General features: G+C 45.1%; 4 protein-coding genes across 5 annotated transcripts; 2 read left to right on the top strand and 2 right to left on the bottom strand.

Moving 5' to 3' along the window:
• The first annotated feature begins 20 nt into the window (after positions 1–20).
• mto1 (mitochondrial tRNA translation optimization 1) lies at positions 21–4,697 on the top strand. Its single transcript, XM_076034323.1, has 12 exons — positions 21–210; positions 304–503; positions 589–706; positions 970–1,268; positions 1,516–1,628; positions 1,697–1,887; positions 1,979–2,109; positions 2,656–2,860; positions 3,107–3,278; positions 3,359–3,468; positions 4,047–4,204; positions 4,325–4,697. The coding sequence occupies exons 1-12, from the start codon at positions 21–23 to the stop codon at positions 4,493–4,495; spliced, it is 2,058 nt and encodes a 685-aa protein (XP_075890438.1). The 3' UTR covers positions 4,496–4,697.
• LOC142893582 (tectonic-3-like) lies at positions 4,594–9,682 on the bottom strand. Its single transcript, XM_076034324.1, has 14 exons — positions 9,098–9,682; positions 8,475–8,589; positions 8,298–8,395; positions 8,005–8,117; positions 7,807–7,915; positions 7,353–7,465; positions 7,201–7,239; positions 6,792–6,866; positions 6,359–6,478; positions 6,180–6,278; positions 5,843–5,946; positions 5,605–5,752; positions 5,142–5,276; positions 4,594–5,028 (listed from the first exon to the last, which is right to left on the bottom strand). The coding sequence occupies exons 1-14, from the start codon at positions 9,402–9,404 to the stop codon at positions 4,783–4,785; spliced, it is 1,821 nt and encodes a 606-aa protein (XP_075890439.1). The 5' UTR covers positions 9,405–9,682; the 3' UTR covers positions 4,594–4,782.
• Positions 9,683–10,923: 1,241 nt separating this feature from the next.
• On the top strand, positions 10,924–15,842 carry sult1st6 (sulfotransferase family 1, cytosolic sulfotransferase 6). Its single transcript, XM_076034314.1, has 7 exons — positions 10,924–11,567; positions 13,701–13,829; positions 14,195–14,292; positions 14,421–14,547; positions 14,803–14,897; positions 14,992–15,172; positions 15,513–15,842. The coding sequence occupies exons 1-7, from the start codon at positions 11,378–11,380 to the stop codon at positions 15,626–15,628; spliced, it is 936 nt and encodes a 311-aa protein (XP_075890429.1). The 5' UTR covers positions 10,924–11,377; the 3' UTR covers positions 15,629–15,842.
• atp2a1l (ATPase sarcoplasmic/endoplasmic reticulum Ca2+ transporting 1, like) lies at positions 15,839–27,316 on the bottom strand. 2 transcript variants are annotated; one of them, XM_076034313.1, is made up of 24 exons: positions 27,045–27,316; positions 26,010–26,027; positions 25,680–25,762; positions 24,656–24,760; positions 23,702–23,840; positions 22,909–22,989; positions 22,723–22,808; positions 22,324–22,621; positions 21,985–22,151; positions 21,653–21,741; positions 21,445–21,547; positions 21,228–21,359; positions 20,401–20,517; positions 20,102–20,320; positions 19,879–19,990; positions 19,218–19,441; positions 18,894–19,114; positions 18,593–18,795; positions 18,419–18,504; positions 18,177–18,310; positions 17,705–17,822; positions 17,487–17,604; positions 17,130–17,175; positions 15,839–16,533 (listed from the first exon to the last, which is right to left on the bottom strand). In XM_076034313.1, the coding sequence occupies exons 1-23, from the start codon at positions 27,160–27,162 to the stop codon at positions 17,171–17,173; spliced, it is 2,976 nt and encodes a 991-aa protein (XP_075890428.1). In that variant the 5' UTR covers positions 27,163–27,316; the 3' UTR covers positions 15,839–16,533; positions 17,130–17,170. The 2 variants fall into 2 exon arrangements, with proteins under 2 accessions (XP_075890428.1, XP_075890427.1); XM_076034312.1 differs by lacking the exon at positions 17,130–17,175.
• Positions 27,317–27,670: the final 354 nt, after the last annotated feature.

The raw sequence follows: 27,670 nt of genomic DNA, 5'->3' as shown, positions 1-27,670 counted from the left end.
TCTGTAGGAGTGCACCTCACATGTTGACCAAAAAGCTTCCGCGACTCCATAGTTTCAAGGCGCTCGTCTCCAGACGTAGTAGCCAACGCGCAAGACAGCAGTATGACGTCGTTGTCGTGGGTGGGGGTCACGCGGGAACAGAGGCGGCGGCGGCAGCGGCCAGAGTGGGAGCGGAGACGCTCCTGGTCACACAGAAAATACAAACTATTGGTGAGTCACAGGGTCAGATCAGTGGTAAAGGTTTAACCATAAATTGGCCCCGACCTCCCAACCTTTTGAGCGCAATTTCTTTTGCAAAACCAGGTGCCCTGTCCTGCAACCCATCTTTGGGAGGAGTAGGAAAGGGCCAACTTGTGAAGGAGGTTGACGCTCTAGACGGGCTTTGTGGTCGGGCAGGAGACTGGGCTGGGATCCACTTCTCCATTCTAAACCGAAGGAAGGGACCTGCCGTATGGGGCCCGAGAGCCCAGCTGGATCGGTCGCGCTACCGAGAATTTATTCAGGTGGTTTGCTCTTGGTTTAAAAATCTGTGTGTTATAGTCACAGACAGTGAGACTAACCTTTTCTGTGCTGTTCTTGCTTTTTCAGTCTGAGCTGCTGTCTACTCCCAGACTGACAGTGCTGGAGGGCTCAGTGGAGGAGCTGCTGGTAGAAGAACCGGACCCAGAAGAGCCAGGACACCACCGAGTTACTGGGATACGTCTGGGTAGGAAGCAAATGAAAGAAAGATGTCTAGCAAGATGATGTTTTACATCGTATGTGTATGCAGTGCACTATGGATAAAAGATTTTCTCATTAGTCAGGAGTTGTGTAAAATCAAACTGCCTGGCAGGAAAGATGATCTTCTGAAGCCATTGTCACTGTTTTTTCCCCCTTAGTTTTTCTCATTCAAGGTGGAAATATTAATTCAAATAAGAACATTGTCTGTTCGTTCCAATGTGTTTATCACTATCTGACATTCATCAACAGCAAATAGCAGCCAGAAGATCTCAGCCAGCTCTCTGGTTCTGACCACTGGTACTTTCCTGTCCGGATCCCTGTTTGTGGGCCAAACCTCCAGCCCAGGAGGTCGGATTGGAGACGCCCCATCGAGCGCTGGGCTGTCCCACACACTGAGGGAGAGGCTTGGGCTGAGGGTAGGACGTCTGAGGACCGGCACCCCTCCTAGGATTGTGAAGGAATCAGTTGACCTGTCCTTGGCTGAGGTCCACTTGCCTGACAGCAATCCAGCCCCATTCAGCTTCCTTAATACACGCACACGCTGCAAGGTAGAGTTCATGTTAAGCGCTTATATTTGAAATGTGATTATTATTTTTATTTTTTTTGAAATCATTAATATTTTAAAAGATGCACTTATTTTTAGATCTTTATTTTTCGTGCTGAGGTCCAGCATTTCACAGTTTATTATATAAAAAACACTCTTTAAGAATCAAAACATTTGGTATTTAATAATTGTGAAAGAGCTCTAGAGAGCATTTTGGTTTTGACGATTGAATAATTTCTTGGTTTCCAAAGCCTGAAGAGCAGCTGCCTTGTCATCTGACATACACAACACCTGGTGTGGAGAGAGTGGTGAAGGAGAGTTTTCATCTCAATTGCCACATACAGCAAGACACCAAAGGTCCCAGGTACACACACACACTAACAATATTGTTCCCAGTGTGCCCTGAAACTGAGCAGTCGTCATCTTCTCCAGGTACTGTCCCTCCATCGAGTCTCGGGTGCTTCGCTTCCCAGGCCGACAGCACCAGGTTTGGCTGGAGCCTGAGGGCCTGACAGCCGACCTCTTGTACCCCCAGGGTCTGTCCATGACCATGCCACCTGAACTGCAGTTGCGCCTCATCAGAGAGATTCCTGCCCTGCACAGAGCCGAGATTCACACACCCGGTACGTCGTCTCAGTCCCGTTTGATGTCCCTGCAGCTAATGGCATCTGGCAATGAAACTTTTTTTGTATGATTTATATTTTTTCCTTTCAGGTTATGGTGTGCAGTACGATTTTGTGTGTCCCACTCAGCTGAGCCCTGCCTTGCAGGTGAAAAGCACCCAGGGCCTTTTTCTGGCTGGTCAGATCAATGGAACGACAGGATACGAAGAGGCTGCTGCACAGGTGGCTGCTGCTTTTCCTGTTCTTGTTGAAAAAGACAAAAGCCATCGGAAAAAGCAGAATATCATCATAGTTAGATGTTGCTATTTTAATAATGGTCAACAACAAACTATAATGTCTTTTTTTAAGCATATTTAGCCCTCCACAGAAAACCGTGTTCTTAGCCCTCTGTTTACAGCATCTCCGTAAAACCCTCAGTTTAACTTCTTGGTAAAACCGAACTTGGGTTTATCTCAGGTAGTTTCAGATTAGTAAGAATAAGATGGATAAGATATAAATATATAAAACATATAAATGAATATGAATAAGAATAACACGCTCTTGACTTTAGAAAAGATATCATATATCAGTGGCTGATGTGGAACAAAAACACAGCGTTATTTCCTAATTTCATGATGCTTTTTCTAGCCCCAACGTTTACACAGATTGTGTAGCGGCAGCCTAATGAATGTGAATTCTTTGCCGTCCTGGCAAACTTGTCTGCGAGCTAATTCTGCAACGCGAGCCCTTCCGTGACCCACTGGCAGTAAAGGTACGTTGTTTCTGCAGGGCCTGTGGGCGGGAGTGAACGCAGGCCGCCAGGCACTCTCCATGCCTCCGGTGGCCTTGTCCCGGACCGAGAGCTACATCGGGGTTCTGATCGACGACCTGGTGAGTCGCGGCGTGACGGAACCCTACCGCATGTTCACCAGCCGGGCCGAGTTCCGCACGTCTCTGAGGCCCGACAACGCCGACCTCCGCCTCACTCTGAAAGGTTTGTGCTGGCCAAGTTTGAGCCACAACACGTGGGAACGACTGTTTAGAATGTATCTAACAATAGACGATAAAATACCTACAATATGTAATTTGGCCATAATTGGAACCTTGCGACACTGATCATACTTGATATTATCTGTGCATTTACAACAAATGAATACTAGAAAACACTGAAGAATTTTTTGTTTTGTTTTATTTTTTAATTAAAGTTTGACTTTTGACTGAGGGGATTCTCTCCCCTCAGGGTTCGAGGAGGTGGGATGTGTGTCCTCCCGCCGTTACCAGGAGGCTGTGAGGGTGAGGGACAGCCTGCACAAGGCGATGGCAGCCCTCCAGGCTCTCGCTTTGTCTCCGTCCAACTGGAGAAAAACGCTGCCCGACATCAGAATGAGCGAGGCCAAGGGCGCGACCCTGAAGTAAGAGAGCAGCGTTCTGTCAAAGTGCCTCGTTGTGGGGAGACGCTGCCTCCTCTGATTGCTGCTGTTTTCCCCTGCAGTGGCATGGAAGTGCTGCGGTACAGTGACATGTCCTTTGAGAAGTTGGCGTCATGCTATCCAGAGATCCTTTCACCTTACATGGAGTTCGCACAGAGACTAAAGATAGAAGGTGATTAAGGCTTTGTTCGCTAAGCAACGCTTTTTCTCTGGGCTTTTCACCCACACGCAGACAGCTTGACTGTTTGCTTGCTTTACAACTACCATTGTGCAGGAAGTGTGTTTGTTTTTTTTCTTTGCCTTCCTCGTTTTGTTGAACATCATCTTCTGTGTGGGACGTTTGTGCGCCCCTCCCACCAACGCAACAGCAGATAAATGTGGGAAATGCCAAAAAGCAACCCAAGTTTTAACCTCACTAGTGGGACTTTTTACTCGACACCAACTCATTGTACATCCATTCAGCCATTAAATCTGGAAGGAGAAATTCCCTTCATTTCATTAACTTTATAGTCTCTAGTCTAATATTGAGAAGTAGCTCAACTTCATTGTCGGCCCACACATTACTTCCTCTTCCTGTGGAGTTGAGCCATTGCCAGTAAAGAGCAATTTCTGTTGTTTTCTTTTGATTAACCAATATGTTCTTGCGCTTATTTGATGTCCTCTTTACCAGACTTAACAGCCTGTTTGTGGACAAGACTGTTTTCTATTTAAGCTCTGTTCTTTCCTTCTCCCCTTAAAAACCATTTGCAGCCGTGTACAGGCCTCATTGTGATCTCCAAAAGAAAGAGATTGAGAGAATCCAGCGAGAGGAGAACATGTCTCTCCCACAGGATATGGACTATTTCTCTCTGCCAGCGTCACTGTCGCTGGAAGTCCGAGAGATTTTGGATCGAGTGAGGCCGAGCACTGTAAGCCTGCACACTCAGGACAGTGACGTTTAACAAAAATGTGTAAAAATTTGTTGTTGTGTTGTTTTCCATCTGACTGAATCAGAACACCGAGCAACGTCTGTCCTCCTTTCTCTACAGCTGGGCGCCGCATCGCGTTTACAAGGCATAACTCCAGCTGCAATCGTCCATCTTCTCAACTACGTGCGCCAGACAAGTCAAAAAGACAAACGAGCAAAGAGGAAGCAGCCGCACCAGAAGGAGCAGAGTGAAGAGGAGGGGAGTGTGAGAAAGGCCTCTGTGACTCGGTGAAATATGCAAAATGACAGAACTGCACTCGTACCTTCTGGAAGTTCCTCGAGATGACTAAGGTTACAGCTGCACAGCAGCGTCAGTGAAACATTGAGACATATACCAACATGTGTTTATTACTGCAAATGTTAAAAAAGATAAACATGTTCAAGTGTTCACAACTTTGGTGGTTTTTTTTCTTCACGGGAGATCCTTTATTATTTTTTTTAAAAATCAAATAATAAACTATTTTCCTTGCAGCAGAAAAAAACACCCCAAACTTTCCAGGCTGCTCTGTTGTGATTCTGCTACCTGGTGAAGAATTCTAATCCTGTTAGTAACATAACTGTGAACAGCATTAAACTCCATGTGACCTCCTCCGCGCCGCTGCTGGTGAAAACAGTGTGGCCGTCCAGCTCGGCTGTGCCGCGGGTGAAGAACCCAAATGGAAACTTCCACTGTGGCTGAGGGGCACCCCTGGGGGGATCCGGGTAAACTGTAGTGTCCACGAATGTCACTTCAGTGGTCACAGTGATCGGGGATGGCGGGGAACACTGGGAATAGAAGGAGAAAGAGACAGAGGAGGAAAGTGTTTGGAGTTTTAGCTGGAGGTGGAATAGTTTGGACTGAGATATTAGTCTCATACGGAGTCAGCATCTTTGCCAACCTTGTATTTTTGACACTGGAAAACGTATTTGGCCCCAAGAATGTAGTTCTGGGGAAGGTCCAGGTGGCCAAGACGAGCCCAGAGCACTTGGACCAAGAGGGAACTGGGGAGGACACAGCCTGATTCACAGCTTTCCTGAGAAAGGAAAATTGTTAGTTTTATTTTAAATTATTATTTGAAAGTCGACACTCTAGGTCACCTAAAAGAGACAAACACAAAATGTTAAAATAAAAAATAATTTAAGGTTACATTACATTAAAATTAAAAACAAAAAAAGTAAAAGACACGTCATCACTTTCAAGGGAAATTTGAAACAACAATTAATATTATTCAGTATCATAAATACGTTATTTTAACGTTAATTCGTATTATTCAAGGAAAACATGACTCAAAGGAGATACTTAAGATTGGCTGCAATGTTGGATTTTAATGTAAAAGTAAAAACGAACACCCTCAACTCTACCTGTGGGCTGATGGGACACCTCTGCCTGATGACTCTGGTCCACTCCAGCTGGGAGCCCCCGTTCATGGCCAGCTCGTCAGGAGCCACCTGCCCCTCTAAGATCTCGTAGAGCCGTGCACGCACCTCCGAACAGTTTCCCGATGGAATGCTACCGGACACGCAGGGTGAAATAATTCAGGGAGGGTTGAGTAGAATGCTGCAGAATTACTCTTTAACCAGGAAGGTGAGCGCGGGTCACCTGGTTGTGCAGCCAGTGATGGTGTTGTGTGCAAAGAGGACGGGCGTTCGCCAGCTGGGGTCGGAGTGACATTCTCCACCATGTGACACTGCCAGAGTGGTCAGCTGACTCACCGTCAAGAAACCGTAACCAATGACCGAGTTTAAAAGTGATGTACAAAACATTGATACCTCCTGGACAGTAGGTGTCACCCTCACTCTTGCCTCACTATCCTATTCTACTCGTTGTCAGGTTGACTCAGCTTCACCTCTATAATATTCCTTGTTGATTGAAAACTGTGTTTCCTCCACAAGCCTTGAAGTTTGGCTACAATAAGCGTCGATGTTTCTGAGGATACAGGCTTCACTTCTCCATCAGAGCGTGCCACAAGTGGAGACCCCACGCCAAGTCCGGCCGTTGGTGGCAGCGCCTTCGGAGTTTGACCGGCTGCAACCAGCTGAACGGAAGAAACAGTGGAGGTGGGATTTTATGGATATGTAGCTCATTTGGTGACAAACCCTGTTTTCGTGAAGTTACCTTAAACTGCACCGAGTGGGTTTGCAGCAGCAGGTCACCGAGATCCACGTCGGCTAGTGCGACATCCACTGTTGCATCAACAAGCTCCCCTCTACCATTGTACGATATGACAAACTCCACCTGTAAGAGAGTCAGAAAACGCAGCGGTGAGAGTGATAATAGCTGGAGAAAAGAAACACTGTTTTTTTTTTTTAATCTTATGCACAATTTTCTGGCATGGCTGAATGAAAAAGAAATGATTATGGCTCTTCCCATGCTGACAGAGAGTGGTCCCATCTGCTTGTCTAGTTTTTAGAGGCACTGGAGACGGTGTTTGTTTGCCTTTTAGTTTCTTCCCTTTTTTCTGTTGTCTTGTGTGTTTGTCCCCTCGAATGTATTCTACAAGGCATGATTTGAGTCTGAAATAAAGACTGAATTGTTATTAATCATTTACCTTTTTCACCACGTTGAGACAAGAATCGTCCTGTTGCTTTGGCTCAGGCCAATCAGACAGCGGAGTGACAGAAATCTAAAAACAAGATATTAAGAAAGTTTCTTTGTTAAAAAAAAATGTCCGTGTGATATTTAAAAAAAAATCATTTTCTGTGCACAAGTGCAAATCTCCAGACCTTCCTGTCAACAGCTGATTAGTTTAATGTTACTGACACAGCTTTTCATACTGTCAGTACATTTGAAATGCTGCGCTGTTTGTTGATGTGCGTTACGTGCATTGTTGCCAAATGACAGCCAAGAAAAAAGTGCTCTGTCAGCTGACAGTTAACTTAGGCAAAGATAAGCAAAAGTGCAAAGTGCCAGTTCTCAGAATGACGCATGTCTTTGAGTATGCGCAGACAGTGACCTACCAGAAGATCTGAAACTTGTACTGTCCTTAGTACAGGAATCTGTAAGCACATGTTCTTTGTTAATTCTCGCTGGAAAACCTGCTGTGAGATTTTTTTTTTCTTTCTAAGAATGACTGGTATGCAGAGAATGTAGAGCAGGCAAACCTACTGACCTTGATCAGACTCAGGTCTGAGAAGTAGGAGCGGGCGTTCAGGTTTGTGTCTGCAGTGCACGACTGAAGAGTTACTGTGCGGCTGCAAGACAGAGACCCAGATCTCAAGAACTCTGCAGGAGGAGAAAAACAAAATTCATTTCGAGGTTGACAACGTTTGAAAGCAGAAGTTAAAAAATAACAACTTTTTAGTAAAAAGAAAAACTGAAAAAATACTGCAGTGCAGAAAGTAAAGAACGAGTATGAATTTAAAAAAAAATCCCAAAATGAAAAATCAGCCTCCAGCAATCCCATTTAGTAAATTAGGCGCATTCTAAGATCAGCACATGGTGAGAATGCTGCTTTAACCCTCAAGTTTAAAAAACAACTCACCACTACTTCTAAAAACCAAGAACTATTTTTTAGGCTTTTAGATTTCTAGTTAACAATCAGATTTCAATTGGCTGGCACATACTTGCAGGGTTACGGTTCCAACAGAATGCAGCAGCAGCCCCTGGTGAAGGCTGGCGGAGAAGACCCCTCACCGAAGAAGTGGGGAAATAGGTCAGGATGACATCATCAACCTACAAAAATATGTCTTGATCACTTCCAGTGCCAGTGTCACACGATATTTCATTCATATGAAACTGATGATCAAAGAAATGCTGTTTACCCTGTAGAAATCTCTGCTGTAGCTGCTGCTAGTTGGCAGTGATCCCAAAAAATGGTAGGAGTTCCCTACAGCTGGAAGCTGAGGTAGAGCTGGGAGAGGCTGAGGTACATTATCTGGAGGGAGACAGTTTAAGAAATATAGAGATTGCTGATAGATTTCTACAAATGTTACTTCCATAAAATACCATAAAACCAATAATATGCATATCATGGTGACAATGATAACAATTACTCTTTCCAATTCATTTAAACTAAAACATCCATTTCTTAAGTATGTGTGTATCACAACGATACCTTTAGTCCGAATGCAAAACAAGGAGTCAGTCACATTGACAAGTGCTGGATCCACATTGGCCCTGAACATGAGCCACTTCTCAATGCAAACTCCTGACCTGTAAAATAAAGTTTTATTCAAAAGTTAAAAATACACAATTGGAAGCTTTAATTCAGACATGTGTGAAGCAAACCTACATCGCTTTTTGTGAACATCCTGTGAAGACAGTGGTCAAATCCGCGACAGCACAATCGACTGTGTCGCAGCAGCAGCCGATGTCACAGAAATCAGGGGTTAAGTCACAGAGGCAATCTTGACGACAGAAGAGAAGGAAATACAATAGTTAGTTTGCATGATTTCCAGTTGTAATATGTGGTTCTTCACATCTGCACCAGGCTCATATCAGAGGCATGTGTCCCTCAGATGCCTCTGATATGAGGTCCTGTCAATTCTAGTCACTGCCAAAGAGAAGGTCAACAACTTGAACCCCTGCTACCTTCAGCCATAATGTCTACTCAATATTTCTACGTATTTAAACAATACCTAGACTAGAATGCTCAAGACAGGGCATGAAACTGCGACATGTCCTGGGGAAACAGGACGTTTAGTCACCTTACTTGACTGATTGATCACATTCTAGGTGGAAAACAGGTTAGAATGAGAACTGATTCTATTTTATGTCAAACTTAAACAAGTGTTTTTATTGTCATCGAAGCCAAGTGGGTTATATTACAAGTAGAGACAGCCAACAGAGGAGCAGAACGATATTCAGGTGATGGTGAGAGAAAACTAATGCTTAGAGGCAACTGAAAACGGTTACCCTCCGCAGGCACCACAGGCTGGGCTGTAGGAGCAGGGGGTGTTTCGGTGAAAACACCCGGGGTTTCGGTCTCCTCCATTTTGGTGGCCTCAGGTGAGCTCAGGCTGACCGCTTCGGTGGTCGCGACGCTGGTGGGGTCAGGAACCGCTGCGCCCCCCGCTGGAGGTGTTGGTGGACTAAAGGCTTCGCCGCTCGTAGTGCTGACATCACTGGGTGAATTTAAGATCGATTCTGTTGCCGCGTTAGTCGCACTTAGACACAAAAAGATAAATATCTGTGCTAGTAAACATGACTCCAGGCGATTCATTTTTTTCTGTTCAATGAGACATGGTGTAGTAAGCAGAGTCCGCCTGACTAGCTAACTAGCTCCATATTAGCCAGATAGCTTCTTCGATTAACTAATATTCAAGGAACTAGCCGCACTTTACAAGTTGTTCTCACTTATGGCCTGTACTTGCACCCCTTTAGAATAAGAGCTGTAAAAACACACATCTTTTAAGTCTAAGTAAAATTACCAACCAGACATGCTTTTAAAATATTAATAACCAAGCTTCTTGTTGCCAAGGAAGTTGTTTTGGACCACTTCCGTTTTCTAAAGCGGAATTACCGTAAAACTTGTGAAAGAGACGAAAGGAAATAATAGCGGAGCTTTTGATTGTTGTTGTTTTTTCATTCGAGCATTTTTTCCTGTTTAAATAACATTTAACGCAGTCATGTGAAACTGATACCACCTGTGGATAGCTTTTGTTTGAATACATAGTGATCTACTGAATTGTAAATAAATTCATTTTCTGACACGATCTGTTGAAACTGAAGAAACACTTTGTATGCGTGAGATGCCGTGATCAGATTAGCAGCACCCCGCAAGGCAGCTGCCCACAGTGAATGCAAATCAGATGAGGGTGACAGAAACTGTCCTTTGAAATGCTCACAGCAAGAATTTCAGTCTTTTTGAGTTGTAAATTGTGAGGAAAAATGTATCTTGATCGTATTCATGTTACAGCTTGGATAGCTGAGCCTGTAGTAATCAGCTGTGGCTGTGCTTTCACAGCATAATTCATCAGTGTAAACATGACAAATGCTGAGCTGCAATATAATTTAAGGTCAAAAATACAACACAAAAAACATTATCTGTGACCTTTGACCTGAATTCATTTTGCCCCAGCGTTAGGAAACTGAGAACAGCGTAGTTCAACTTAAAGGTCAATGTTCTCTCCTCCCCTCTCACCTATTGCCTGATCTTATCTCTGCTCTACTTTTGCTTCAGTCATTATTACTCTCTGTCTTGATCACATTGTTTAAAACCCACGTTGAGAACGTGCCACATTTGACTGCTACAGTTCCATAAGTAACACTATCCTTTGGTCAAGCAGAGCAAAAGCCTGAATCAGTATTTTCTAAGAGAGCGAGCTCAATATTTACACTTGGGGTTGCAAGCCTGAACTCTGATCTGAACCACTTGGCTCAGGCTCCCCCGAGAGCAAAACAGTTCCAAAACTCTGCTGATGCAATCTGCTCAAGATAGACTCTAGCAACACTTCTGTGCTTGTCCAGGGGGCAACCCAGCTTTGCAGTGTCATACCAGTGAAAGTTCTTTATTTATTTGCTGGGAAAAATATTAAAGCAATATTTACAATGTGAGAAACCAATATTGTTTATGTAGAAAGGGTTAAATGAAGACTTCACCTCAGTGGTATGTAGGGAACCCTGCAGACCCTCCCCTTCCCCCATCTAAAATTACAGGAAAGCTGTGCGGATCATTTGGGGAGGGAAACAGTGACTTGAGAATGTTACATAAAGGCACTTTAGGTTAACTCAGAGTCCTAGTTATTGCTGACAGATAAGAACCTGGAACAAGCACTCAGACGGCCAGATCACAAAGATAGAAAAGTGGAGAGCGGAGGCATATTTTAAAGTGAGCGAAGCACTCAGGCTCCAGCGGCGAGCTCAGGAGGGGGGGTGTTTTTGGTGCTGAAGAAAGGGGAAAGGAAGCAGAGCAAAGTGAAGGCAAGAGGAGAAGCACACAGGGGGGAAAACAATGACGGCGTGAAGAGGATTTCCTTACAGCAAGTGTGGACTGGCCAGCAGTAGGAGGAGATTTTGCAAGCCGGTTTATATCAGCTCTTTACCAACCTGTGAATGTTTGATAAAGGGCACAACTCATCTGAGTGCAGCGCTGCAGAACAGAGGAGCTCAAGGGGAGCCACTGCGCTGGCAACGCACAAAATATTTCAAGTCCAATTTCTACATTCTCGGATTAAAACTTAAAGAGCTGAAGCCATGTCAGGGAAGGAAGAGGAGTTAACCTACAGCGAAGCCATTGAGATGGCCCACGAATCCATCACGCGCTTTCCTCTCATCCCAATACAAGGAGTTCCTCTCATGAGTCTCATCGCAAGTGACTGGGACACTGTCTGGGCTTTTCGTCCGGATCCGTCAGACATCCTCATTGCCACCTACCCGAAAGCAGGTACAGACAGATGCAACTCCAGCTCATGCATACAGAACTGGGGGGCGCGGTTTAGTGGACGCAATCTTCTTGGTCTTCTTGTTTTACAAGTATGTGTAGAATAATATGTCACCTGGACTTCACACTGGAGTGTTTAGAGTCTTTTGGGTGGTAATTTATACTCCTCATGATGTGTCAAAGGAAACTGGGGGTGAAATTGTTAATATGATCAGGATTTTGTGATCTGTGAAATGCTACCAAAAAAGAAAATATACCAAAATATACCAGTTCAATAATAAGATGTGCACATACGCGTGTGTGTGTGTGTGTGTGTGTGTGTGTGTGTGTGTGTGTGTGTGCGTGCGTGCATGCGTGCGTGCGTGCGTGCGTGCGTGCGTGTGTGTGTGTGTGTGTGTGTGTGTGTATACATATATATATATATATATATATGTATGTATGTATATATATATATATATATATATGTATAGTTATTCCTGTGATGCTTAAACTAGTGAGGTCATCTGAGTCAAATTCCAATCCAGAGGGGTCAGCTCAGGACTGGACAGGAAGAAGGACAAGAACAGAAAACACGAGAGAAAGAAACTATGCGAAACTGCAAAACTATTCTGGAAGGCTGACAGGATCATCTGGGACAGGGGTCAAGGGGAAGGAACTCATCTTAAAAAGATGAAGAGACACAATGTTCGGACACTTGGCAGTGAGGGAATGATCAACACTTGAAACCAATGACAATCCCTTAGTTTCCATCTCCTGCCCTAATTATTGAGAGATAGGCTGGGGAAATACATCAAGACATTTAAAGCAACAAAAAACTAAAGAAAAAAGCTCCTTTGAAATTAAATTGCCTATAAAATGCCTTAATGGCTCAGATTTTGCTTCAGCTAGACTTTGGCATTTTGTGGAGGAAAAGAGCTTTTGATAATCCTGCTAACTCTTTACTAGTTCACTTTTATTGCAGAATATGTTGCAGAATAATAAAAAACTTGGTCATTCCAGCTCTGCAGACAGAGGTGAAGTGCATGTCAGACAGTGCAAAAGGGCACTTTTACAACTTTTCCTGCCCCAGCAGTGTTACAAGGCTATAAACTTCTGGTGCTTTGTTCACAGTGTTACTGTTAAGAGGATGTTATAGTGCGAATCTAAGGTGTTGGTTATTTGACATGAGTCTTAAGAGACAGGAAATGGGCTGAGGAAGTTGTTGGCTTGACAAAGATAAGAGCTTTTGTGGCCCACGTGGAGTCAACTCCTCTTATATCAAAGTTTGCAAGAATGACTAACAAGGGGAGGCAGAGTATTTTGATTAATCATTTCCTTGTGTAGCACTAATGTTTTGAAATATCTAGCTGTTCAGTCCAACGGATTCATCAACGTTGGCCTCTACTGTGTACACGCTGACAGAAACAATCTTGCAATATGGAACCAGCTACGATGTGTGACTCAAATTTTCAAAATTGTTTAACACACAGCAAAGGGAAATTAATCTGGTCTGATGTATCATCTTATCATATAAACTAACCTTTTTCTGAGACCACAACTGTCACACACTAATGCAGACCTAAGAGATTGTTGATGTTGGTGAGATGTTGCTCGACAATTGATCAGGAGGAAAACAACAGGAGATATACCAGTCTGGCCAGTGCACATATACAGATAAGAGCACATACAAACAGATAAGAGGTGAGACCCCAAATGTCTTAAGTTCACCACAAACGGAAACACTCTGTGCACCTTGGTTGCACCTTGTTTGCCCAAAGTAAAGGCTGGCCAGTGAAGGCTCCCGAAGCCCAATAGAGCTCAGAAAACTGGACAAGCAACATATTTCATACCTGTATTCGTCTTTTTACCACATTCCAATGACAAGGGAAGAACAATTGCAACATTTAAAAATAATACATGCAACTTCTGAACTCATCTTTCTCCTCCTTTAAATTAAGAAAAGGCCTTTTAATAAATTGTGCAGAAAATATGGGGCTAACCCCAACCAGTGTGAGAACAGATGATTGATGACTGGCACGTTTCATTTTAATACGTGATATAAACACACACACACACACGCGTGCACACACACACATATACATATACATATTTTAGCATACTTGATACAGTGTGTTCTAATGACTGACTGGATTTAAGGGACCACATGGACTCAGGAGATTGTCGACCTGCTTCTACACAACGGAGATGCTGAAGCCTGCAGACGAGCCCCAACACCCATGCGCAGTCCTTTCCTGGAGATCAAGAGTCCACCACCCATCCCTTCGGGTGAGCCAATGCTCATTTAAAGTCAATTCCCTTTCCTGGTCAACATCCTGTGTTTGAAATAATATTCCAACTGTGCAAGATTTTAATTTTTGTATTTCAAAATGAAATTTGATTGCCAGGTTATGTGACTTCTTAGGGACATAGTAATTGCAGACTATAATGCAGATAGTGGGGAAAACCCGTCTTGTGACACAGCCTCCAATTTAGAAATTAACATGCTCACACACAAAGGCAGCAGCGGCAGGCAGGCACAGGCGCTGTGTCTTCCTGCCATACATGCTGTTAAACTCATAACATCATATGAACAAAAAGAGGAACGTGGGTCGAGGAAATTATATTTATTAAAGAAAATACTTTTCTTTCAGGTCTGGATCTTCTAAAGATAATGACGCCGCCCAGAATCATAAAGACACACCTTCCCTATCAGCTGGTTCCTCCTGCATTTTGGGAAAACAAGTGCAAGGTGCGTCTCCAGCAAACGCAATGGTACGAACGGCCCAACAATGCCGTTTGTGTTGCCATACCATGTTGCCCTTCCTGCTATTGCTGTTGTAAATCCCCTCTTTATGTCCCTTCTGATCTCGTTCAAAGACAATCTATGTGGCACGCAACGCCAAAGACAACCTGGTGAGCTACTTCTTTTTTGACATGATGAATAAGACCCAACCTGAACCCGGGCCGTGGGACGGCTACATCCACAAGTTCATCCAAGGGGAGCGTAAGTTGACCATGTCAGGTTTTTTGTTTTAAAATATCTTTTTCTGATCTGTATCTAGTTTATCTTCAACTCTTCTATCATTTTCCTGTCAACACCTCACTTCTAACTTTTGCGAATACGTCCACAATAACTCTGGATGTTGTTGTTGTTTTTTATGAAAAAAATGATCATAAGAATGAATACTTAGCCTGTCCGAGGTCTGAGAGACTGTTTTTCACAACTCCTGATTGACTGAATCAAACTGGGTCTCAACAGTTTCATGGGGCTCCTGGTATGACCATGTGAAAGGCTACTGGCGGGAGAAGGAAAGAAAGAACATCCTTTTCCTGTTCTATGAAGAAATGAAAGAGGTGTGGAAGATTCACGTGCATGTGTCTGATTACAAAGTCAAACACTTTGCTGGAGGATGAAGCTCCTTGCTTTGCCCTGCGTGCTCTCTCACAGAATCCCCGTCGGGAAGTTGTGCGAATCATGAAGTACCTGGACCTGTCGCTCTCTGACAAGATCATCGACGAAATCGTGGAGCTCACATCTTTCAAGAAGATGAAGGAAAATCCGATGGCCAACTACTCCTGCATCCCAAAGCCTGTCTTTGACTGCTCCATCTCCACCTTCATGAGAAAAGGTGTCAATTACTGCAAACCAGCTCTGTGTGACATCTTGCAGGAAACATTCAAGAAAATTATTTCAAATTTGTATATTTTTGCTTTTGAATATGTTTTAAATAATTCCCTGAGTATGCTTCTAATGACCTATAGTTTCAAAGTACTTCATAGTTTTTGCTAATTGACCAAATTCTCTATTTTCCAGCTAAATGAAGCCTTAAAATCTTTGGAAGGCTGTTGAAAAGTGCAACAGACCCTTTTTCTTTCGTATTAAGGAAACTGACAAATTATCTACTTATACAACATGCACACTTATTGTTCACCATTAACAACGCAAACCCTTTGCATTCTCTATTTCAGGTGAAGTTGGGGATTGGAGGAACCATTTCACACCTGAGCAATCAAAGATGTTTGATGAGGACTATGAGAGACAAATGAAGGACGTCAACATACCATTTAAAACTGACCTCATCTGATGAATAGATCTTTTTCTTTTTGTTTTTTTAGTCTTCTTGCAGCTCTACTTATACCAAACACTCATCAACCAAATCCGTGCAGGATGCTACTTTTTTATAACCAAAGCAAGAGGCACTTAAGAACAAGTCACAGCACTACCTAGAGTTTTAAGTCTGGGTTCACCGAATATGCATTCAGAATGTCAATAAAAACGTGCGCCACGCTATGAGTCCATGAGTTTGTAATCATCACTTTATTGCAGCTTATCAAGTAAACAATATATAAGACCAAAAAGTGTTGTGACCAAGTGGATATGCCCATTTCATGTCAGGAGACCTCCAACAAGTCTGCCTACTGCACGGAAGCCTGTAAGAGAGCACTGGCAGCCGGAGCTAAGTGGGTTTTATTTTTTTCCTGTCCATGTGAAGTCACTTTGCAACCCTACGTCACACTGTACACAGCTCAGCCAAAAGCAGCGAGTCTGCACGGGACACGAGCGACACAGAATAAAGAATAAAAAGAATGAGCTGGAAAGTCAAATCATATGAAAATGGACAGAGGACACAAAAACACAACGGCAGAGAATATCCAAGTTTAACAAAAAATCATTTTTAATACATACTTTATTTCTTAGAATAAAATCTTTAAATATTTTTGAATTCGTTATCGGCAGGGAGTCCTCTCCCTTTTATTTCTCGATCTCCGTCCTTGTATAGAGGCTATGTTTATGTTGATTTTTTGTTTTATTTTAATTTTTTTATATATTTTATTTTATATTTTCTTCTTTCTCTTCTATTGGTTGGCTCACTATAGTGACCCATCTGTGGGTTTATCTTCCGCTCTCTCTTATCCGCCTCCTCCTTGTCCAACCCTTAAGATCTTCTTCTTCTTCTTCTTCTTCTACATCTCTATTTAGCTCCTGCACCTAGCAAAAAGAAAAATACCAAATTAGACGAGGAAGAGGCTCGGGCATGTTTGCACACCTTACAGTTATTTTCTTAAACAGCTAGCAAACCATTAATGGTGACAAATGCGTATTCATAACTAAGCAACGGAAACAGATAATAATGCAGTCTGAAGGCAACTTCTAGCACATATATTGACAAAAACAATACCACTGTAAGACATTTTTCTGTCTAGACATCTAAACAGACACCAGTCTCGCACAAATTTGGACAGAAACATCACATTGCTGACATGAGCATCTCAGAGGTGATCAGTTCATCTTCTGAGGCATCACACAAATCTGCACGACATCAGGAATGATAATAAACATGGAGGCCAGCAGAGGGTGCAGGCTTGAGACAGGAGCAGGAGCAGCAGCCTCACTTGACCCTTTTGTGAAGTCGCTGCGGCAACTGGCTGCAGATGTTGTTGGAGCGACGTGGAGCACCATGACAACAGGAGAACAACAGTGTGTACAGGGCGACACCAAGGACGGGAGGTTTGAATGAGCCATAAACACGAAGACAACAGAAACCGAAAGCAAGACACACTCAACACAAGGGCAGCCGTGGTTACCTTGGTTTTAGTTACAGGCTAATGGTGGTTGTTGACTGTTTTTAATCTGGAAATCAACAGAGAGGTTGGAGTGAGTTAAAGATGGATGGGGAATGTTAGAGGAGAGGAGTCAGGCAGAAAGAGAAAAAAGAGACACTGTGGAACTTGTGATTGGTTGGTATGGGCAGATAAAGGTGCAAGTAAATGCAATGGGAGTTTTAAGATGAAGGTGAAGTGTATAAAAAGGAAAGTATTAATTTAATTATGTTAAATATCATGTTAAAGCTTAATAGAAATTGGGTTGAAATGTTAGAAAATGAGGAATGTGATTTTTTAATGCGTACCAAGATTAAAAAGCTCAAACACAGGGGTACTTACTCTCAACGTAGTTGCGGGCAACAAACTTCAGCACCTCATCAATGAGGATGACGGGGAAGGAGAGTTTCAAGACTACCATCCACTGTTCGACGGACAGATGGGTCAACTTGAAGATCATCTGTGGGCAGAAGGAGAGAGGAGTGTCAGTGGGGATTGGCGGCAGGAAAACAGAAGATGAAGCAAAGAAGAAGGACGTGCAAGTTTGGTGGAAGACTTACGGGAAGAGGGTCGACATAGATGATCATGAAGTGCAGAGACATGGACAGGGTCATGGCAGAAAGCAGCCAGAAGTTGCTCCATGGGGGCATACGAATCAGGGACTGGTTCTCAGACAAGCTTGGAAATTTGGGAGAAAAACAGCTCCAGTTAGACTGATTGGGGGTCGCTCTCCTTGTTGAGTCCAAACCCGCACACAGACCAACACAGTTTTCAGCTAAAACGCTAAGTTTAGGTTACGCAACTGTTGTTAGCATGTTTACTACACAACAAAAAATGCTTCCAGTGCACATTGTGAAAGACGTCTTTGTACATGTAGGTTGCCCTGAAAATCAACACAGACAAAATGACTGTATTCATTTTTACACAAAATTGTCCCTGAAGTCTGAAGAACCGAACACCTGGTCTTAGTCGTCGACCACAACTCAGCTAATCATCCTCTGTGTCATGAAGCTTCTTTTTTTTTGCACTTACCTGTTGAGAGCGTTGCACATCTCGATGGTGACCAGCACAGACAGGGCCATGGTCATGGGAGGGCAAGCCTCAAAGATATCGCAGTCAACGCCGGCGAAGTCCTCGTTATCGTCATGGCACTGCATGAAGTGGGACTGCACGGCGGAGATGGGAGATTAATCAGCATTTGGTTAAACTTCTACTGGTGCGGAGGCGCAATGGGGGGCGGTTAGAGTCTCTGTAAAAGAGTTGCTGTTGCATACCAGCTGGTAGTAGGAGACACCGGGGCCAGTTTGGTCGTACAGGAACCACCAAGCAGCACCACCAACGGTGGCGGCACCGACGTATCCTGGCAGGGAAAAGAGGAACAGCGTTGGTGTGGGGAACACAGTCTTACAAGGCAAAAAACCGGGAGAGGACGCTTCAGCTTTACTCACCACCAATGGCCATGTATCTGAAGAACAGCCAGCCAGAGATCAGGGGCTCCTTGGGGGAGCGTGGGGGCTTGCCCATGATGTCCAGGTCAGGTGGGTTGAAGCCCAGAGCGGTGGCGGGCAGACCATCAGTCACCAGGTTGACCCACAGCAGCTGGACGGGGATCAGAGCCTCGGGCAGACCCAGGGCAGCGGTCAGGAAGATACTGGCGGTGGAGGAAAAAAAGGATATCAAGTGGATGATGAGGTGGAGTTTGAGCTGATCGGCAGTTGCCGAGGCGCCGGCTGGACTTGCAGCACTCACCAGACGACCTCACCAACGTTGGAGGAGATGAGGTAGCGGATGAACTGCTTCATGTTGTTGTAAATAGCTCTGCCCTCCTCAACAGCAGCCACAATGGAAGAGAAGTTGTCGTCAGCCAGGACCATCTCAGAGGCAGACTTGGCAACGGCAGTGCCAGAGCCCATGGCGATGCCGATCTCGGCCTTCTTCAGGGCGGGGGCATCGTTCACACCGTCACCGGTCTGGTCCAGAGAATGGGAGGAGGGAAGAGGAGCGAGAGGTTAGCCAGGGAAGTTCTCTGCCGATGTTAGCCGTGCCACACGGCAGCCAGAGTGGAGCTCGCACCATGGCAGTGATGTCATCGTAACTCTGCAGGAACTCCACGATCTTGGACTTGTGGGATGGCTCCACGCGGGCGAAGCAGCAAGCCCTGCGCACGGCCTCGGACTGCTCGTGCAGGGGCAGGTCGTCAAACTCGCGTCCGGTGTAGGCCTTGCCAGTGACGTCCTGCTCCTCGGAGAAGATGCCAATGCGACGGCAGATGGCGATGGCGGTTCCCTTGTTGTCACCTTGTGGAGGAGCGAAGAGGCGGAAAACACTGAGTTTAGCCACTGCACGTAACTGGAAATGGTCTTTTTTTTCTCTCTTTTCTTGCCTTATCGTGGTGTCTATATTCTTTTTTTCAGCTACCTACACTTGCTCTCCCCTGTCTTACAAAGATCTAGCTTTTTACTGTAGCATATAAAACTTTGTCATTGTTGAATACATGCTCACAGTCCTATTGTTTTTACAAGATGTTATTTGCCTGTTTAAAAATATCATAATAAATATTCTCACTGCTACGGCTTCATCACTAAGGTTTTATATTGCACCAATAGATCTACGGTCACGTTAAAACCAGCAATTCTTGCTGAAATCTCTCAACTATTGATTCACAAAAAAAATGTAGGATGAAATGCTTATTTTATGTGCTTATTTGTCTTCACCTAATCGTTGTAATACTGACCAGTGATCATAATGACACGGATTCCGGCATCCCTGCACAGCTCAATGGAGCCAGTGACCTCCTTGCGGGGAGGGTCCAGCATACCCACGCAGCCAACGAAGGTGAGGTCAGTCTGAGGAGATGGTGGGGGAACAAAGAAAACCATTTCATTCAAACACTGCCACGCACGTGGGGCTTTGCGCATGTGTCCACCACAACGGTCATTCAGCATTCGGCTCCGCACCTCGTAGTCGGCGAACTTGGTTGAGTCCTCGAGGTTCATTTCCTCCATCTTCAGTGGGGTGTCGCGGGTGGCCAGAGCCAGGCAACGCAGGGTGTCACGGCCGGTACCCCAGTCCCTGATCACAGCCAAGATCTTCTCCTTGATGGCGCTGGTCAGGGGGACGCGGGTGGTGCCAATGCGGACGTACGCGCATCTGTCAATCACGCCCTCGGGGGCGCCCTGCGGAGGGAGCAGCGAGGGTCACTGTGTGTTGATCGAACGAAAGGGTGGCGGCGGCAGAGCAAGGGAGGAAAACTCACCTTAACGAACATCTTGGCGCCGCCGTCGCCCTTGGCGGGGGTGCAGTACACAGACATGGACTTCCTGTCGCGGGAGAACTCCAGGGTGACGTTCTTCTTCATGAGCTGCTTGACCACCTGTGGGAGGACAAAAAATCACAGCTTGAAGGTTTGCCTAATAATTACAGATTAAAGTGAATTCTTTAAAAGGTTCATTATATGCCTATGGATTTGTATAAGACAAAGCCATAAATGTAATTATGGATTATTCATATTACTACAAGTGGTAGCGATTTTGGGGAAGTAGGATAGACATGATATATATGTAAGTCATTTGTGTAGGAGAAGGGAGTGGGATTGAAAAAGTTTCAACTTCTTTCCACTTCTTTTTGAACACGGATAACTTTTTTTTATCACTTGTTGTTGTATTCTTTACTTTTTATTTTATTTTTGTATGTTATTAAAACTTTAATTAATTAATCAATCAATCAATCAATCAATCAATCAATCAATCAATCAATTAATGAATCAATCAATCAATCATTAATTTACCGTTCGTTTTTTTTGCATCATCTTTAAAAAAAGTGTGTGCTGGAAATGGTCAGTTATGGAATTCTAACATTTATTCAGCATTTTTTGCTGGATGCTATGAACAGAGGGTTAAATAAGCTGTTTATGGATATCTATAGAGGTTCTTGGATCATAACTGATCCAAAAACCTCTCCTTCACTGGAGTCCATAAACATTACAAAATGGATTTATAATTTGGATGTCTAACCAATGGCGCTCCACTATGTTGCTTTCACTGTCAACATATAAAACATCTTCAGTGGCAGACGGTAACGTACGGAGCAGCAGGTGTTGGCTCTCTCAATTCTGGACAGGTTCTTCACATTGGTGTTGAACACATTCATCTTCTCAACCAGGCAGGACAGGGCAGTCTCAGTGGCCTCACCGACCTTCTCGTAGATCTTCTTGGACTGGGGAAACCATCAGCAGCAGCGATTGAGTTACACCAGAGACAGACACCAGAGAGGTTTCACGCACCGCTGGTCACAGTCTCACCTCGTTGTAGTCCAGAGAGGAGTCGTTGCACAGGGCGCAGATGGTGGCCAGCTCAACAAGACCGTCATAACTGCTGCAGTTGACCTTGCTGCCGCCCTGGGAACTGAAAGGCAACACCGAAAATATATATATATATTTTTAAATAGAGGGGGATTTTGTACAATGGGATACAAAAGTGGGGTTTAGAATAGGGAGAAGTTTAACTTACACTTCTCCCTCAGGGGTGTACTTGGAGCCAGAGATATCGAAAGCATCAAGGTCGACGTGCTCGCCACTCACAGACTTGATAATGAACATCTGGAAGAAAATTTTTATAATATTTAGAATAACAATCCCCAGGAGGAGGAGGCAGTTGGGAATAGACTGAAAGGGGACATGAAGTTAATCAGAATGTTGTGTTGTCGAAAAGACTTTGAGCAATTCTTTCTAAACATTGCTATGAATGTTTTGTTTTTTGTTTTTTGTTTTTTAAAAAAAGGAGAATCCTCGCATTTTGGAGCTGAATGTGGACAGAAAAACGCTGCCATGCGGACCGCCTACCTTGGTCACACACATCTGGTTGGTGGTGAGTGTGCCTGTCTTATCGGAGCAGATGACGGAGGTGCAGCCCAGGGTCTCCACGGAGGGCAGGCTCCTGACAATGGCGTTCTTCTTGGCCATACGGCGGGTGCCCAGGGCCAGGCAGGTGGTGATGACGGCGGGCAGACCTGCGGCACAAGGTGAGTCAAGTCAAGTCAAGTCAAACTTTCTTTATAGAGCATGTTTAAAAAGAACCAGAGTTGACAAATATGAATTACAACAGAGAAAATGATTGATTGAACACAGTCAAAAAATGCAAAAAGGCCATCTTCAGGCCTGCATCCGGGCGTACGTCCTTACCCTCAGGGATGGCGGCCACAGCCAGGGCGACTGCGATCTTGAAGTAGTAGACGGCGCCACGGATCCAGGAGCCACCGTGGACGGGGTCGTTGAAGTGGCCAATGTTGATGGCCCAGACAGCGACGCAGATGAGGGAGATGACCTTGGACAGCTGCTCGCCGAACTCGTCCAGCTTGGCCTGGAGGGGGGTCTTCTCCTGCTCGGTGGCGGCCATCTGGTCACGGATCTTGCCGATCTCAGTTGCGACTCCGGTGGCCACAGCCACACCGATGGCCTTGCCAGAAGCGATGTTGGTGCCCTGCGGCAATGAGGAGGAGGAGAGAGCTAAGTTTAGCTAAAAGGAATGAAAGGGATTTTTTTTTCTTTGTGATGAACAAGCGAGGAAGGCGAGGCGCTCACAGAGAAAAGCATGTTCTTCTTGTCCTGGTTGACGGCCCTGGGGTCGGGGACAGCCTCATTGTGCTTGATCACACTGACGGACTCACCTGGAGGAAGAGGTGTCGGGGGGGGGACACAAAATTAATGAGTGGAAATGACGACAGAAAAACGCGTCACGGAGTCAGTACTCAGTGCGCTGAGGCTCACCGGTGAGGATGGACTGGTCGACACGCAGGGTGGTGGACCTGACGGCAACAATCCTGATGTCAGCGGGGACTTTGTCACCAACTGGGGGAGACACAAAGAGGCATGCTTGTTATATTTCACTGAACAAAAAAAAAAATAATAATCATCATCATCATAAGCAAATTTTCTTTTTTTTCTGCTTAATTACGGTTTTAACACGCAGAGGTCTGCTTTCTTCCTAAAATCAAAAAATTGATTTTAGCCTTAATAGCATTGCCTTATTCTAAAAAAAAAAAAAAAAAAAAAACTGTAATAGGTTAGAAATGTCATAAGGCGCAATAGCTCGAAGACACGTGACAAAAAAAGATTGAGGAGAAAAAAAAAAGCATTTTAATTTTCCGATCTTACTGTGAAAAATCAAGTTCTCACAGTCAATGCGCTGATTTCAGACTGTGACGCAACCTAAAGTGACACCGGAGTGGCTCCATCGGGAGGCCAGCACGGCTGGCAGGGGTGGGAAGAGCCTGCCAGAGAGGCAACAGGTGTGCGATGGCAACAGCGCAGAAGTGAGCAGTGAAGAGGGAGGAGGGGGGGGAGGGGGGGAAGCCGAGGGGAGGGGGGGGGGGTTGGCAGGTGGCTGTCAGGGTATTTATACTCCCGACTCTGCCTTGCCTCCGTCAGCACGTTTTCACAGCGGTTGCCTTAAAAAGACACGAGTCTTTACCATCGGCCCCTGACAGATGTATATGCTTATTTTGTGCCCGCAGGTGTTATGTAACTGTATCTGAGCGAAGACCAACTTTAACTGTCTTACCGGACACCTCCACAATGTCTCCAGGGACGATTTCCCTGGCCTTGATCATCTGCACACTCTTTCTGTCAGAACGGTAAACTTTGCCCATCTCAGGCTCGTACTCCTTGAGAGCCTCGATGGCATCTTCAGCGTTACGCTCCTGTGCCACAACAATTGGTGGAGGAGAGGGGAAGAAAAGTCAATAAACAGGAAGAAATATCTCTGGCGAAAATAACAAGTCATAGATTTATGAGGCTGAACCGACGAGGGAGATGTGTACGGTCTGATTGCCAAAAGCGCCACGTCTGTTTATCGCTGTTTGGGTGTAAACCACACTGAGGTACCGATGGCGCCCTCTAGCAGGACTTAAGTCATTGCACGGAGCTGAGGCTAAACCTACAGACGACACATGAGAAGATCTGCTATCTGATGGGCAATCCTCTCTTGAAAAGTGTGACAATGTGTTGCAAGTGTTTCACAGGTTGTTGTTTGTTTTTTTTTTTTAATGCTTCTGTAAGGGTATATTTAAGAAGAAAATATTTTTCAAAATTCCATTAGAACTGTGATGCTACTTAACGTGGAACTGCAACATTAATCTTCTGATGGGATCTAATGTCACTTCTTTTTTCTCATGAGGACGGAGCTAATTTCCAATAATTAACCTGGATGCGATGGCAATAATGTTCAATGTGACTGACGCCATTGCACAAGTGTGTAGCAACACTCGCGTGATACAGATCCTCCACCCAGTGGTTTCAAAATGTTTTTAAAACAGTTTTTGTTTACTCCAATTTTGTCCTGTTTTGTAGCGGCATCTCTGGAGCGCACGGCAGCTATTTCATCACCCCACAGCTGCAGCACTGATAGTGTTTCAGTTGTGCAACAAGAGAGCGGTAACTGGAACCCACCTCCCTGTCGCCGCTGTGACGGATGTGTCTAATTGTGCCTCTACGTGCAGGGTGCGCCTCCACTGACCTGCCACACTCCAACGATGGCATTGGCGATGAGGATCAGAAGGATGACGAAGGGCTCCACGAAGGCGGTGACGGTCTCCTCACCTTCCTCGAACCAGGCCAGCACCTGAAGTTTTGGGGGTTGTAGAAGGTCAAATCATACAGCTGGCACGTGTCGGAGAATGTGTGCAAACTGCATTTCGAGGGTCTTCTGACTTGGTTGGATGTTTTTATTTTGCCCTTGTAAAACAATTGCCTTTGCCTTATTACCTTTCACCATGTAAAGAATGCATAAAGTATTAGAAACAGTAAAATCCTTCTTTAGCAAGGCTCTGTCCTGATTTCAAAAAGCAAGCAGCATCGACTGCCAAGGGATTTCAATTCATTCATACCTTGCCACCTGCTATTCTGATATTTTTGTTTTCCATAACATGATTGGATGATTCTTTGTTTTATCATTTGATCTGTTTGTCCCATAACTATCCCATAACTCCTTGCGCCATCTGACTCCGAGCCTGTTTTCTGCAGAGGCCCTCCCGCTCCTTCCTTGAGGCTTGACCTTTCCCGAAGGATTCAGTTTCTCTCCTCAGCTTGGGCCTTTCTTAAAATAAACCCTTACCCTTCAAGCCCCCCTATATTTTTCTGACCCCCACTCTCACTGCCTCCTCAATATTTGCCTTCTAAGGCCATCGTGACAGCTGCCCAAAGGGGTGAAAGCTGTGCAAAGGAATTAATACACCTCCTACAGGCCTGCCACAATCTGCCTCCGTCCTCTCAAGTTATCGTCCTCGAAAATACACGGAGGGCTGGAGGGACGAGTTCGACTGGACAAGCAGTGCAGAACAAGACACAAGAGTCTAGTGTGACCATGTTCTGAATGATTTCTGAATGCGTTGGATGAACTGTCCTACATGTGTCAAATAAAGCAGAGTCTTGAGGTGTGATGTTGGAATTTTACGGACTAGTTTGCTGTTCTCACGTGTACTACAAAAAAAACCCTCAACATAAATTGCAAACAAATGTGGCAACATTGTCTGATTACTTACAAAAGAGATGCAGGCAGCCAGCAGCAGGATTCTGACAAGCAGGTCCTCAAACTGCTCAGCAATCAGCTCCCAGATGCTCTTGCCTGGAGGAGAAGAAGCAAAGTCAATCAGTCGGCCAATCAACCTTTACATCGAGCAACTGAAGGACCTGCATGGCCGCAAAGTCACCGCATGTTTTACAAATTTCAATTTTGGGACCTTCATAAAGGCAACGTGCAGACTGGCAGCGATTAGAATGTGTACGTATGTAATACGACGTCCTTCAGATAAGAAGCCGTTTACTGAAGTGTTGACGGAAATGTTGCAGGTGGTGAAGGAGTGAAGACTCACCCTCCTCAGCGGGCAGCTCTGGAGTTGGGGACAATCGGAGAGGAAGCAGGACGGGGGCAATGATGCAGAGAGGGGAGAGAGAAAAAAAATCATAGTTAGTCATAATGATCAACTCAGGGAGAAATAGTGATTTAATTCAGACAGATCATGAAAAATGGCAAATGCTACTCTGAATTCCCTGGCGTCCATTTTTCCAAAAGCTGCAGCGTGCTTGAGACAAGCATCCCTCCACCCAAAAGCTATCGCTGCTGAAAAAACAACAACTAATGCTGCCCTCACTGATCTGATTCCAAATCAGTTCCCTTTGAATGGGACTCTGGGCCTGGATGAAAAAATATTGTACTGTAAATACTGAAAATACATTTTCAAATTACACACAATAGACTTTCCTCAAATCTGCACCCTGCTGTAAGCCTCCATTATTTTTTGAGGACAATACCATCACGTCCCAAAGTGTTGACTTGGCTTAACACTTAACTGGCCATCCCAGAAGTTATTGATAAGCAATCACATTATGGGTTGTTGCACCATTAGCCATCTAAGGATCACCAACCCTTCCCATTTTTTTTCTTTTTTAAACCCGGGGCCTATAATTATCCATCTCTGCCTCGGGTGCCCGCCCCCTTTATTACCCAGGAAGCTTCTTGAGCCATCACCTGTCTCTCTCGCTCTCCAGTCATCTTCTTTGGCTATCTTTAAATAGCCCCTCAAAGCCCTCAAAGTCTCTGCTTCTCAGTGTCTCTGCATTTTCTACCAGCTGTTGTTAGCTCCCCTCCAAAAAAAACGTCCCATGCAGAACAGTCGACCCAGCAGGGACCCCGATGAGGACCTCTCATGAGGAACTCCACCGGAGTTGAGTTTTTGGGATAAGCAACACATGCAGGAGGAACAACCCCCAGCAATGCAAACATACAACATCTTCCCCTCTTCTCTGTGGCCTTGTAACTAGTCAGCCGCATGCGTTTGGTTTGAGGATGCCCTCCCGCCCCGCCTCGTCCCAGGTCACCATCCCGCCGACGCCCCAGCGGCTCTCACCATTGTAGCCATACTTGTCCAGGTTCTTCTTGAACTGTTCTGGGCTCAGGCCGGTATTCTCATTCACCCCAAAGTAAGACAGGCATTCTGCCGGCCCCTTAGTGTGTGCGTTCTCCATCCTTCTGGGTAGACAAGGGTTGTGCCCGTCTAACCGTGCCTATCCGCGCTCTTTCACTTCTGATGGTTTTGCTGCAGTTTTCACCCTTGGTCCAGCAACCTCACCTTGAAGTGTGGCACTCTCCAATTCAGGAGAGCTGGACTGACAGAAAGAGCAAATAAGTGCACGCACGCTCAGAGTTTTATACCAGCGAAGGGCTCGGGATTGGTGGACGGTCCGGTGACACACGCCCCCAAATTCCAAACTCTGGGAGGACATGATGGGGGGGCCATGGGTGGGGCTCGAGGTGGTGCAATTGGGAGGTGTGATGTGGGCTTGGACAGGAACTGGGGACAAGGTTTGGATTTGGTAAGTAGGCTGGTGCAGGAGAGTCGGAGGGGACGGGGGTGGGGGGAGCGGGTGGCGTGGGGGAGAGGGTGGGGGTTGCACCGCGGAAGAAAATGAGATCTGTTTTTGGAACATGCATGGTCAGTGGAATAAGACGAAGGGAGAAGGTGAGAGAGCGAGA

This window comes from Nelusetta ayraudi, unplaced genomic scaffold (assembly GCF_046127955.1).
Source record: "Nelusetta ayraudi isolate G7.1 ecotype Tasmania unplaced genomic scaffold, CSIRO-AGI_Nayr_v1 ptg000042l, whole genome shotgun sequence".
Taxonomy (NCBI): domain Eukaryota; kingdom Metazoa; phylum Chordata; class Actinopteri; order Tetraodontiformes; family Monacanthidae; genus Nelusetta; species Nelusetta ayraudi.
Note: the sequence above shows the minus strand (reverse complement) of the source record. Positions and strands in the feature narration are given on the sequence as shown.

Bases quoted from the DNA above. Each gene is read 5' to 3' on its own strand.
- mto1 (XM_076034323.1), top strand. From the start codon at position 21: ATGTTGACCAAAAAGCTTCCGCGACTCCATAGTTTCAAGGCGCTCGTC. The intron at 2,110-2,655 runs GTGGCTGCTGCT...TTGTTTCTGCAG, and splicing joins ACGAAGAGGCTGCTGCACAG to GGCCTGTGGGCGGGAGTGAA. The intron at 2,861-3,106 runs GTTTGTGCTGGC...CTCTCCCCTCAG, and splicing joins CCTCCGCCTCACTCTGAAAG to GGTTCGAGGAGGTGGGATGT.
- LOC142893582 (XM_076034324.1), bottom strand. From the start codon at position 9,404: ATGAATCGCCTGGAGTCATGTTTACTAGCACAGATATTTATCTTTTTG. The intron at 8,590-9,097 runs GTAACCGTTTTC...TCTGTCGTCAAG, and splicing joins GCCTGTGGTGCCTGCGGAGG to ATTGCCTCTGTGACTTAACC. The intron at 5,029-5,141 runs GTTGGCAAAGAT...TTCTATTCCCAG, and splicing joins TCCAGTGTCAAAAATACAAG to TGTTCCCCGCCATCCCCGAT.
- sult1st6 (XM_076034314.1), top strand. From the start codon at position 11,378: ATGTCAGGGAAGGAAGAGGAGTTAACCTACAGCGAAGCCATTGAGATG. The intron at 14,293-14,420 runs GTGCGTCTCCAG...TCTCGTTCAAAG, and splicing joins TTTGGGAAAACAAGTGCAAG to ACAATCTATGTGGCACGCAA. The intron at 14,898-14,991 runs GTGTGGAAGATT...GCTCTCTCACAG, and splicing joins TCTATGAAGAAATGAAAGAG to AATCCCCGTCGGGAAGTTGT.
- atp2a1l (XM_076034312.1), bottom strand. From the start codon at position 27,162: ATGGAGAACGCACACACTAAGGGGCCGGCAGAATGCCTGTCTTACTTT. The intron at 21,742-21,984 runs GTAGGCGGTCCG...ATTTTCTTCCAG, and splicing joins ACCAGATGTGTGTGACCAAG to ATGTTCATTATCAAGTCTGT. The intron at 17,605-17,704 runs GTAAGTCTTCCA...TTCTGCCCACAG, and splicing joins TCTATGTCGACCCTCTTCCC to ATGATCTTCAAGTTGACCCA.